The following is a 13388-nucleotide window of genomic DNA, read 5'->3' on the forward strand; positions in this document are numbered from 1 at the left end:
ATGACTACTGGAAAAACCATAGCTTTAACTAGATGGCCCTTTGACAGCAAAGTGATGTCTCTGGTTTTATTATGCTGTTTAGATTTTTCCTAGCTATCAAATTAAACCATGGATTTAGTCCTAGACCCAAGGCAGTTGAAGTCTGGACATTGCTTTGAGTTCCAGGTAACTTCAGTTGTCATGGACTCTCGTTATTAAAAGTGGTTACTATAAACCAACATCCATTAAAACTTTGTGAAGCCCAGCCCTACAGGAAAAAATGGCATATGGGTATCCATAATTACTTTTATTAAAATGTATACATTATTTTATTCCAAACTTTATACAGATTTAATCAGGCAAAGGGAGAGGATTTGTTGTCCTGTTTCACTCACCTGATTGTATCAAGTTCAAAACTTGAATGTTGAGATATACATCTGTAACCTGTCAACCCATGCCAGAAGCATCCTTCAAGAGAATATTCTCAATATTCAGCAGAAGCCAGAATCTACTTACACACAGAGAGAGACACACACACACACACAAATGACGAGAACAAAGGCTCCCAAAACCTTTTGGCTAAGATCAAGTGTAGTATGAGAGCTTTCCAGGTGACTCTGCGGTAAAGAGTCTGCCTGCAATGCAGGAGACTCAGGTTCAGTCTTTGGGTTAGGAAGACCCCCTGGAGAAGGAAATGGCAACCCACTCCAGTAGTTTTGCCTGGGGAAATCCCATGGACAGAGGAGCCTGGTGGGCTACAGTCCACGGTGTCACAAAGAGTCGGACATGATCGAGTGAGCACTCCTCTTAAAGAGAGCCACCAAGGGTCAGGGTGACAACGACAAAGAACCGAGCGTTCACAATCCATCGCCCTGAGCTTCACGGTTCTGCTTTGTCGTACGAGCTGTCAGCAGTGAGTCCTTGACAACAACAGAAATTTACAAGAACTTTAAGGCGAGGCCCAAGCTTCAACTGCCTTGGGACGGAGACCCCAAAATCTCCACTATGATCTCGAATTTATAATTTTTCTCCTCAGACAGGAGTTTCAGATGACAGCGGACATGGGCTGGACTGTCCTTCCTAAGGCAGCACTTGTGTCCTATATCCTCTAGTAGTCTCCTCGGATGGCCCACGTGCTATGGAAAGTGAAAGATCACGGCTGCCACCAGTAAACAAAACCACGAGTAAAGAGCTTCTTAAAGAAGCCATGTCAACAGATAACCATGGAATTCTAAACCGTGGATGAGTCGTCACATATCCACCCCTTCACAAAAGGGGGCTCACATGTCCCCAAAGTAATGTTATTTTAGGAGGTAAGGCTAGAAAAACAACTGGGCTTCCCTGGTGCCTCAGAGAGTAATGAATCTACCTGCAATGCAGGAGACCCGGGTTTGATCTTTGGATTGGGACGATCCTGGAGAAAGGAATGGCAACTCACTCTGGTATTCTTGCCTGGAGGATTCCATGGACAGAGCCTGGTGGGCTCTAAGATTCATGTGGTCACAAAGGCTTGGATATGACTGAGTGTCTAACACTTTCACTACAGAAATGACTAAGCTTGGAAGTATTCTCAAATTTTATTAATGTATTGGAAAGTCCAAGTTTTTAAACAATGTATCTGATCTGAGATCCCTGGCGAAACTTCCTTCCTTCCCACTAGAATAACCAGGAGCCGCTCAGGTGCTCTATAAATCATTTAACTCCCTTTTTAAAAAGTTTATTGAATTTGTTACAAGATTGCTTCTGCTTTACCTTTTGGTTTTTTGGCCATGAGACATGTGGGATCTTAGCTAACCAACCAGGAATCAAACCTGCACTCCCTACATTGGAGGGCGAAGTCTTAAGCATCAGGGAACCGTCAGGGAAGTCCCCAGTCATTTAACTTCTTGATTGATATCCAGTGTGCTTCCAGATTTGACTTTCATGAGCAAGCCTGGGATGGGCATTTTTGAGTACTTGTCCAATTACTGCCTTACTGGCTATTGGAATATTGTCAGGAACGTTAGGATGGCACTCAGAGGGAAAGCAGCTGATCCTGGTGGAGGTGGGATTTAGAAAAGGAATCAGAAGCCCCAGGGGTGGCACAGTTGGTAAAGAATCTGCCTGCAATGCAGGAGACGAAAGAGACGCAGGTTCAATTCCTGTGTTGGGAGGATCCCCTAGAGAAGGGCATGGCAATCCACTCCAGCATTATTGCCTGGAGAATCCCATGGACAGAGGCTCCTGGTGGGCTACAGTACATAGGGTCGCAAAGAGTCAGACACGACTGAAGCAACTTAGCACATGCCCAAAGGGAAGAAGGAAGAGAGAGAGCCAGAGAAGACAGGCATGAACGTACCAGCCAGGAGGGCTGGGCATCGCAGTTACCACCAGCCTCTCACCCTCATGGTCCCACAAAGAGAGATCTGCCACCCTCCCCAGCAGAGCTGAGCAAAACCCAAGGAGGCTCCCAGCCATGCCCCGGGCCTCTCACGTGACCATCCCTGGGCTGGCCAAGGCGGCCACCTGCTTCAGTTCTGATAAGTGGGCTGAAGGGTACTCTCCATCTAAGCCATAAATCCTGGTCCTTAATGCAGGAGACTGCAGGAGGCACAAGCCCCATGAGTGAGGCTCCTTTTCTCCATCCACTTCCCTCTCATGTCCACATCCCTACCACAGAACCCACGACACTTCAAAGATCAAGGCTTTATTTTCCATAGCTCCAGTGTCTCGACGGTAGCAGCACATCAGAAACATCCCCACACAGAAACACACATTTCTCCCCTTCTTCCAAGAGTTGGCGATGATTTGAGAGGCAGAAACCATGATATTTACAACGGGCAATTTAAGAAATGACACTGGCCTACCACGGTAACATACACCATGCATCTCGCAGGTTAAGCAGCAGCAGTACATTTGTATTCAACAGGCACACTCATCCTTAAGAAATAAGGAATATTCGGCAGCACGGTGGTGTATCTGAAGTGGACAAGGAGGGGAGGCTGGATAATTATTTCAGAATTCGACCTGGTCTTTCTTCCATTTGCCAAACGTTAACAATAACAGAGGGTATGTTTAGGGGTATGTTTAGAGAGACGTAAACACTTCCCCCAGAAGCTTGATCTCCATGGGCATTCTGCATTCCTGAGTGGGACGGAAGCTTGTTGCAACAGACTTCCACTGGGGAGATGGGGGTGGGGGCTACCTCTGAGAGGGGACAGGTCAGCAGCCAAACCTCCCAGCCCAGGAGAAGACCCTGTTCATCGGGCCTGTGTGGGAGCCGTCTGACGTGGGTCTCTGCTGTCCGTAACCTGCACACTATTCTGGGAGGCAGAGTGTGCAAGGTCTCAAGATGCTAATGTCCCGGGACCACCCGCGTTCTTCCTGAGAATGGCAGCACCTCGAGGAGCCCGGGTCTGAGCCCAGTGACAATGCACAATGTGGACCCTGCCTAAGGCGAAGGGCCAAGGTCAAGGTCAGGACCAGGCTGGGTCAGAATGAAAACACGGTTGCTTCCTACGCATTTTAAAAGAAAACTGTGAAGCCGCTGGGTCTCAGAGAGAGGCCTGGGAAGGCGTGGCTGAAGGAAACAGGCTTGTATTTGCTCCAGGGATAACCTGGCTCAGATGTGCCATTGCAGAAAACAAGGCGGCATGTCTCCAGGCAGCATGTAGCACACGAGGTTGAAGATGGTTCAAGAGGCATCCTGACCGTGCACAAGGGCCCAGGTCCTTTCAGCAGCTGCTAGGGGGACCTGGGCGGTGAGAGGCTCTTTAAGGGAGACATTCCTGATGGGCAGGGGAAACAGATAAATGCTGTAGATACACTGCCCGTGTTTCTTAAAATCCCTAAAACTGCACAGGGAAGCAGAGATCAGGACTGAGTCCAACATACACACAGACAAGAATGCCTGAAGTGCCTGGGTTAAAAGGTGGATAGAGAACGAAGTCCAAGGATCAAGGTAGGACTGATCCTATTTGCCTGCCCAACAAGCAGCCAAGCACTGGTATTTCAAGGGCTTCTAAGTGCTCGCCCTGAGAGGCGTACCTCCACCTCACCCACACGGGAAGGGAACGGTTTCAGGAAGACCAGCCACCCGAATTCCACCAGGGGCCACTGTGCTCCAGCCTGAGCCATGCCTGCCGCCCAGTCTGTGTGTGTGTGGCGGGGGGTGAGCTCACAGCGAGATGAAAAGCCCCAGGGTCAGATCTTTGGTCCTGGAATTTCCAGCAAAAGACAAAGGAAAAAGGCACAGGACGGTGACTGATTGAATAAGGATTAAAAAAAAGTAGCTAAAAATATTATTTTTTTTCAACGTACCTTTTTCCCCTATGAAAAGAGAAATTCAAAATATAAACCTTATACTTATTATTTTACATTCAAGTGGAACTTCCATGGGGAGCTCAACACAATTTTAGGCCACAAGGAGCAATGCACTACTTTGGTGCCCTTTGACTTAACCTAATGGAAAAATTCAGCCCTCTTAGTATTTTTTTTTTTAAACAGCTTTATATTCTCAGCTGTAACACTTGCTTGTACACACGCACAGGCACACACTCAAATTCAAAAACTTCTACATAGAAAAATAAAGGATAAACATTATCCATCTATTTTATACTGTGTACTGGAACTTTTATATACAAAACTTTTTTTCTCCTCTTTAATGTTTTCAGTCACTGCACACGTTCTTCCCTCCTGTGTGATCTATGGACGATTCTAGGGAAGGAGGTGCTACACTGCAGGAAAAGCTACATCACTCTGGGGGGAGGACGAGAAACAGTGATTTCTCGCTGCCCCGCTGGCCTTGCCCCCACCTGCTATCACCTGGTATGTCCCGGCGGATGGCCATTGGGTAAACGGCTGTCCTGTCCTCTCCTCCTTCTAAGAAGGGGTCAGGGCGCGCGGAAGGCCCCTCCTGCCAACCCTGTGCCCCCGAAATCTTGGTGTGAGGGCAGGGGAGCGGGCGCAGGCAGGGAGAAAGCCTTTGCACAATCGAAGACGCCGGCGTTGCTTCCCGCAGCCCGCTCCTTTAGTAGGGAGTTCGATTCTCCAGCTTGTGCTTGGTGAGGAAGTACTTGAAGAACTCATAGACGGACCAGGAGATGGCAGTGGACGGCATCTGGTAGATGACGCGGGCCTGCACGCCTTTGAAGTACCCGGGCAGGCCGTTGAGCTGGTACACCGTCCGGAAGGCGTTGGCCATGCCCGACAGCCGGCCGCTGATGTTGGCCAGGTTGAGGGCCATGTTCTCCTGAGTGTTGAGGAGGGTCTTACAGACGTCCAGGGGGGTGGTGGCGGCGGCGGCCAGGGCGCCGGCCAGCCCGCCTGAGATGATGTGTGACTGCGGGTTGTAGCCCCGGTAGGGGTTGATCTGCTCCTGTAGGAACTCGTAGGTGATGAAGTGGATGGACTGGAAGGGAATGTTCATGGTCAGCTGCGTGGTGTAACTCCGGTAGAAGGCCCCCAAGCCCTCCGTCCCCCACACTGTCCGGATGCAGCTGAGGGCCGACCGGTGTGGCGAGTTGTACATCTGCATGCGTTGCTTCACGACTGTGGTCGGGCCGCGGGGGGTTGGGTTTGGCCCCACCCCGGGTCGGAGTGAGATGGGAAGCCAAGCCATAAAGAGAAACAAGCAAGTTTAGACACGGGTAACAGGGCATGGACAGCTAGCACACACACCCAGCCCCAGCCCGAGAAACCGCCAGGGGGCCAGCTCCGGGCCAGCCCGGTTTCAACACATTCCTCCGGGACCCAGTGCCAGGAGCCAGAAGCTGGCTCTTTCTTGACGTTTCTCCTGCCTGACTCTTGGTTCTGGTGGCCCCCACACCAGGCAGCCACATCAGATTCCCCGAGCTGATCCCCCAGGTCCTGGCTGCCTTGGGCATCACACACGCCGGGGATCTCAATCCTGCTTCCTGGCTCCCCTGCCCTCCTCTGCCCGCTGTGTCTACTGGACACCTGGCCCGTCTTTTATCCTCAGCGGTCTCTACCCCGCTGACAGCATCTTTAGCTCCTGGGGCTCAGTGCTCTTGGAAAAGACACTCGAATGATGTCAGCCCAAGTTCGATGACAAACTCCAATGAGAACTCAGGCTTTTAATACAAAAGTAACTGGTGGTTCAAAGGACAAATACTGCGGTCCCTTAGGCTTAAAATTTTAATCGTCTCCAAGCACTGAAAGATAAACACATACAGTGTGCTTTAATTCTAAAGGAATAAAGTCCTTAAATAGATATAATGTCAAGGAGAAAAGGGGAGAGTTGAACTTCATTTTTTTTTTAAAATTTCCTGAAAAACAAAATTAAAATAAAACTCTTGCCCAGTTGGCATGGGCTAACTAACTGCTCAGTGACTCTGAATCACCTTAAACCCACAGAAGCAGCAGCCCGCCTCCCCATCTGACCCCTCACGTCCTGGAAGGTCAGAACATGTTTCCTGTCTGATTGGGCAGGGGACGCAGCTGAGAGCAGATAAACTGTAACCTTAAAAGACAAACCAAACTTATAAGACTTAAGATGTTGCACTTTTTAACCTCTGATTCTCCCTTCTGGCAAGGGACCATTTTCAGATGAGGAAGGAAGCAGGAGAGAGGCCCACATCTTACAGAGAGACTAACCCAGCTGAAACTATGCTCGGCACTAGGTACCGAAACCCCTCCCTACTCAGACCCGAGACGGCTAAGGATGTGAGGCTATAGAAAAAACCAACAGAACTCATCTACACAGCTAAGAATTGTTTTATGATGCTCCCAAAATTCAAAGGGGGGAAAAAAGGTAACATAAGAGGAGACAGCTACAATGAAGTGGCCAAATGTTACTTTATGAAGTAGAATGATGCATACATGGTTGGGGGGAGGGGTTCACCATACTCTTCTCCCTACATCTGCCTGTTGGAAGTTTTCCGTAATAATGTGAAATGTCTTAAAAAAGCAAATTGAACATAACCCCTAATGGATGACCTCTGACAAGTTTCTTCTAAATCTGTCTATGGTTGGTAACAGTGAACAAAGGCCAGCGGGGCTGTGTGTTTGTGTGTGTGTGTGAGCACACACAGGTTTCAGAGTAGTGCAACAGCATACAAAAGAACCGCCAGGAGAACTTGTTAAGCAGCTCTACTGACTTAGTAGGTCTGGAGTGGGATCTGCGAATCAGCATTTTAACACGCTCCCAGGAGGCACAGCTGCTACTGGTCCACGGATCCCACCCTGAGAAGCTCTGTTTAAGCAAACGGGAATCCCAGAGCTTAAACGCTCACCTCCCTTCTCGAGGCGTTTGAGAACATGGTCAAGAATTCTCCTGTGTATTCCGACTAGGGGCCAGGAGTCCCCATGCCCAAGTTTCTGCCCCGCCCCCCACTTCTGCTCCTGCCCTTCTGCACAGGCCCTGCTGCCTCTCCCTGGGACCATGAAACATTACCTTCTGCTGGATTCATGACTGCGTCGTGAAGCAGGGTGGCCATGCTCCCAGCTATCCCTGTAAAACAAACTCCAGAAAATTACCCTCTGGGACCGGGGCTTCTCAGGAAGTTCCTGGAACCTAAAGTCAGACAGAACCCTGGACCTGGCTTTCTAAGAAGCAAAACTCACTACCCGTCCGCCCAGGTGAGCACCGACTCCTGAAACCCTAAAGCCATCATGGAAAATCCTGGATAAACATGGGGAAGGTAACACAGACACCGTTACTCACATTTCAATTCGGCAGAAATTCATTTTCCCTAGGAAAAGGCTAGACCTGCCAACACAGGATGTTACCACACTTTGAAGGCTTTTTCCACTGCTGAAATTTTAATTCTTTCTCATCCCTGGCCTTTGTCTATAGATTAACTCGCTCTGCCCTTAAATTGGGGCAATCGAAGGCGATATCATGTATACAAGCAGAGGGGCTTCCCAGGTGGCTCAGTGGTAAAGAATCCACCTGCAATGCAGGAGATGCCAGTTCAATCCCTGGGTCGGGACTATCCCCTGTAGGAGGAAAGAGCAACCCACTCCAGTATTCTTGCCTGGAGAATCCCATGGAAAGGGGAGACTGGTGAGCTACAGTCCATGGTGTCACAGAGTGGGACATGATTTACCAATTAAACAACAACGACATACACACAGGAAGGGGAGGGGGGCGGAGAGACAGCTTGAAGAAAATTCCTTAATAAAATCCAGGCTTTTTTTTTTTAAAGCAAATGGCCAAGGGGAAAGGGCTCAGAAGACCTGCCGATGGCAGATTACCCGGGTTAGTTTGCAAAGCGATGGCATGTCTCAGGGACGGCCAAGCCCAGGTCTCCTCTGGCCTGGCTTCAAAAACCAGATTCCGGCCTGGAATTTTGCTTTTGACTCTGGGTTTCCTCTCTCTGTAGGTCACACTGCCCAAAAATCAAGACAACCGCTGGAAAGTGGGAGAAATGAAGGACACAGGCTAAAGCTTCAGAAATGCTTATGTAACCCCCTCCCTCCTCCACACACAAGTAGGATCATCTGCAGAAATATCAGGATGCAACCAGAGCACACCACAGTGAAGCGGTAACTGCACTGGGCAGACCTTGACATAAACACAAACTCGCCTCCACGGGGTCCAGTGCCAAGGAGTTAAAGAGGCAGTTTTAGCAAAAGCGAGGCCCTGAGACCATGAACTTGGAGATATCAAAACTGCAGATCTTGGTGACCATTTGGACAAATGGAAGTAGGGGACAATTTTTAAAAAGCAAAATAAATGTCTGCAAACCAGCCAGATGGAGTCATTTTCACCAAGGTTTGCTGATGGAAAGGATGCTTTGGAGAAGGTGCTAAAAAAAGATGCTCTGCCAGTTACATCTACCTCTCCATTGCTGAAAAATAAATTTGTTAAAGACTCCTGGTGCCACCAGCCAGAGTTGTGCTCCAGACCCAAACAGAAACCAACCAGAATCAAACCCACAGGAGCTGAACCCAGTAAGCCAAGCCTACGTTACAGTTGCTTGTGGCCAACTCACTCCCCCTTCCGCCCCACCGCCCGCCTGGCTCCCTCAGAACAAAAGAAAACTATTTCAGCCCTTGCTTGCAGAGAGATGCAACAAACGGAAGAGACTGGGGCGAAATTCCCAGATCCTCCGAAGTTTAGGAGGGAAAGGTCCTTTGCGCAGGAGCAAATCCTTCGTCAGCCATAAAACTTCTTGACCTTGTAAAGCTTAGTTAGATCTTGACGCTGTAGAGACCTGTTGGGTCAGTTTTTAAATAGTCTCAAAGAAGAAGCTGTCCACATAACTTTTTTTTTGGAATCCAGCATTCAAAAGTTTTGTTCCTATTCAGGGTTTTTTTTTCCCCTAGATCTGATCATTAATTGCTTTTGAATGTTAAAAAAAAAAAAAAAAGCAAAAAGGCAAAACCCACTCAACAATGAATGAAACACCTCTGTCACTGATTCTCCCCAGGCTTCAGAAAGCGAAGGAGGGGAAAGAAAAAAAAAAGCGCGCGTGCATGTGTGTGTGTCTGTGTGGGTGTGTGCGCGTGTGTCTGGGTGTGTGTGCACACACATAAGTCCTTGGTTCATAAGCAAGCGTGGCGGAGATGAGGCGTCAGGCAGCTGGGTCACAGGGAGGAGAACCCTGGGGAAGGGTCTGTTGAAGGAGAGACCTTTCTAACTCCAGACAAACGCTTGCAAATACCGTTGGCTAGGTGGCTGTTCCCCTGGTGGTGGAAAACGGCATTTAAAGTCCTTTTCATGTTTTCGTAGCAGGCAAAATACATGGCGTGGGCGGGCCCCGCGCCCATCATCATCACGTTGAGGCCTCGCAAGGGTCTCCAGAAGCCTTCAGTCCGTATGATTTTCTTGAGGGCTCCGTAGACACTTGTGTAATGGGCTTTGGGATCTGGATTCAGACTCTGCATTCGTGTCTGGGGGAGGGCGACAAAAGAAAAGAGAAGGGTTAACGAAGCTGGTCAGCAGGGAAAGGAAGATCTAGGGAGAGAGGGAGAGAAAAACAGGGTTTTTTTTTTAATAGTTTCACAGGATTTTTGAGTGAAGATAACTTTTATTCTTCTCATTCCTGGAGTAATCCTCTACCCCTACACACACATACACATGCACTCACACACACCCACATACACACACTCACATGGATTTCATTATACCCAGCAAAGCGAGTGAAAGATGAGGGGAAGGATTTGGAGTAGAAAGAGGTGCCCAGACACAGGCAAGCTGTGTGAGCGCATGCATGCCAAGTTACTTCAATTGTGTCCAACTCTTAGAGACCCCATGGACTGTAGCCCACCAGGCTCCTCTGTCCACGGGATTCTCCAGGCAAGAATACTGCAGTGGGCTGCCATGCCCTCCTGCGTGCAAGCTGTGTGACTTCTGGTGAATCCCTTAACCTCTCTGGGCCTTGGGAGCCTCAGTGAAAAAAACAAGGTTGCTGCAAGCACCAAATGAAACGATCGGTCTGAAAACTCTTAAGAAACTCAGCACTGTTAGTCGCTTGGCCATGTCCAGCTCTTTGCAACTCCATGGACTGTAGCCCACCAGGCTCCTCTCTCCATGGGATTTCCCAGAGAAGCATACTGGAGTGGGTAGCCATTTCCTTCTCCAGGGGATCTTCCTGATTCAGGGATTGAACCCTGGTCCCCTGCATTGTGGAGAGATGCTTTTCCATCTGAGCCACCAGGGAAAGTGGCAATAAACTCAGAGACCAAGTCAAATAGAAGTGTTATTACCCAAGAGTTCCCACTTGGTTCTTGAGACTCCTGTGTCCTCACTTATCTGAGTTCTCTGTGCTGTTAAAGTTTCTGTTCAGCCTCAACCATAAATCTCCTTGGAATCCTCCATCCCTCGCCCCCTCATCTCCTCTAAATACTTTTTACATTTCATCATTACAAGTTAGCACTGAAATATATGGTCATGTTCTTAACACACTGAAGACTGGAGGATTTTTGCAAAAACTCATGCCTGTGGAGTTAATACATGTTATAACATCAACTCACTCCTGAGTCCCCAGCTGGCCTGTCCCACTGATTTTGTACTTGCCAGTCTCCACAATCATGTGAACCAACTCTCTCTCACATCACACTGATCAATAATGTGTTAATTTTTTCCTAGGTATAGTCTTGCCTCCTGGAGGCTGACACCAGCCTTTCCCATCTCTGTCTTCCCCATCACACCCCCCAGGCACTTGAGTAGGAGTGATGGTTAATCTTATATGTCAACAACCTGACAAGGTCATAGTATGCAGGCTGGCTCCAACTCCAGTCAAACATGCTGCTGTGAAGCAACATTTTATAGATGAGATTAACATCACTTTATAGATGAGATTAACATTTGAAGTCAGCGTAAAGCAGATTACTGCCATCGCATGGGTGGCCCTCACTCAATCAGGTGAAGGCCTGAAGAGGATAAAAAGACCAAACCCTGATGTCCCCCAGGAAGGAAGAATTCTGGTTCTAATCTTTGGTTATAACATCAACACATCCCTGAGTCCCCAGCTGGCCTGTCCCACCGATTTTGTACTTGCCAGTCTCCACAATCATGAGAACCAACTCTCTCTCACACACACATGCACACACACACACACACATATAACCTACTGGCTCTGTTTCTCTGAAGAGCCCTGACCAGTACAACAGGTAAGAAATATTTATGAACAAAGATCACTGGCTCAGTCCTACAAAAGCAGACTTCTCTCCCCAAACACACGAACAGCCCAGACTAAAGCACCTCCAAACTTTGATAGGAATACCCTTCAGCCTCCAGACAAAAATCATACAGAAACTAATATACAAAACAGAAGAGCCTCTCTGATTGTAAATGAGACAAAATGTTCTCACTCCCCAAAGCCGAAATCCCCCCTACCAGGAACCCTGGGGCTCAGAGAAACAATGTGAAAACCAAACTGGTGGTCATTTTCAGACATAGGATTTTGCCAGCTAGTAAAACCACAAAGAAAATGGGCACACCGTAGGCAAATTTTCATTTTGCCAAGAAAGGATATAAACATAATAGCAATATAAGCAACAGGCACCACTGCCCTGCTTTATAATCATTTCCTAAAAGACAGAACTCTTTTTTTCTGGCTGTGCTGCATGGCCTGAGGGATCTTAGTTCCCCGACCAGGGATTGAACCCTTGCCCCCTCCAGTGGAAATGCAAAGTTGTAACCACTGGACTGCTAGGAAAGTCCCAAGACAATTTTAATGCTTCAAAAAAAAAAAAGTCAAGACTACTTCTGATTACCAAATTGGTCTTTAAGTTAAATTTAGCTTTAATAATACTAGTTCCCTCTCCTTTTTTTCTACCACAGACAAGTGAAAATGCCCCTGAACTAATCAGAAGAAGCCACCAGACACTTGGGCCCCACATTCCCAGGGTAAAATGGATGGGGTCAGCGTCCCTGTATCTTTTTACCTGTTTTTACTCCAACTCATTTCAAAAGGCTTCTCAGGTGTGCAGTTGGTAAAGAATCTGCCTGCCAATGCAGGAGACCCAAGTTTGATCCCTGAGTTGGAAAGATCCCCTGAAGAAGGAAATGGCAACCCACTCCAGTATTCTTGCCTGAGAAATCCCATGGACAGAGGAGCCTGATGGGCTACAGTCCACGGGGTCGCAAAGAGTCAGACACGACTGCGCTCACACACGCACATGCAATAATGGAGGAGACACTATGAACAAAGACGACAAAAGAAGAAGTGGGAGAGTGTGCCAACCAGGGCGGTAGCTGACTCAAAACCCAGGCCTTGCTCTAAAGTGCACTGCTGGTGGGAGCCAGTAATGTACACAAAATGCAAAGTGCTGTCCTTGGAGGAGGAAGAAACCGTGTTTCAGGGACAGCAGAGGTTCTCTAGCATTCAATTCTAAAGGATATTCGAAATTTCTCAAATTTTACAGCAAATGAAGCTTTGTACTTCCCATGGCCTTTTCTGATCACTGCTCTGATAAAAACCAGGAGCCTGAGGCAGGAGGTGGTACAACCAGGTGGCCCAGCAGGCAAGCTCTGCTATCAGGCAGAACTGATCTTATCACTTATGGTGTGACCCTGGACAAGACAGTTAACCTCGCTAAGCCTCAGCTTCCTCTTTCTAGAGAATAGCTGAGAAAATTAAATGCCTAATCCTACCCTTCTGGTTAATGACAATAAGGGATTCGTTCTTGTTCATTGACTTCCAGAACGTTCCATGGAGTTCCAGAAAGTTCCATGGAGGTGGGGTTGTGTCTGAGTCACAGCACTCTCTAACGACTATTATAGTGTCTAATCATTGTGTGCGTGAGTGCTAAGTCACTTGAATTTATATATATATATATATATATACATATATATATATATATATATATATGAAAATGAAGTCAGTCATGTCCGACTCTTTGTGACCCCATGAATCACAGCACACCAGGCTTCCCTGTCCATCACCAACTCCCGGAGTTTACTCAAACTCATATCCACCGAGGCGGTGATGCCATCCAGCCATCTCATCCTCTGTCGT

General features: G+C 48.0%; 1 protein-coding gene across 5 annotated transcripts in view; it reads right to left on the reverse strand.

Moving 5' to 3' along the window:
* Positions 1-2649: 2649 nt before the first annotated feature.
* The window catches only part of SLC25A37 (solute carrier family 25 member 37), a 45538-nt gene continuing 34799 nt past the window's right edge, over positions 2650-13388 (reverse strand). For 3 of the 5 annotated variants that reach the window (XM_020888166.2, XM_070459650.1, XM_020888167.2), the window contains exons 2-4: positions 9588-9816; positions 7373-7429; positions 2650-5508 (exon numbers count right to left, since the gene is read on the reverse strand). In XM_020888166.2, coding sequence (XP_020743825.2) covers positions 4988-5508; positions 7373-7429; positions 9588-9816 — 807 coding nt within the window. In that variant the 3' untranslated portion in view covers positions 2650-4987. Of the gene's footprint in view, positions 5509-7372; positions 7430-8175; positions 9515-9587; positions 9817-13388 lie in introns of those variants that run through there. The other 2 variants (XM_020888170.2, XM_020888168.2) reach the window with 2 other exon arrangements.

This window comes from Odocoileus virginianus, chromosome 31, assembly GCF_023699985.2.
Source record: "Odocoileus virginianus isolate 20LAN1187 ecotype Illinois chromosome 31, Ovbor_1.2, whole genome shotgun sequence".
Classification (NCBI taxonomy): domain Eukaryota; kingdom Metazoa; phylum Chordata; class Mammalia; order Artiodactyla; family Cervidae; genus Odocoileus; species Odocoileus virginianus.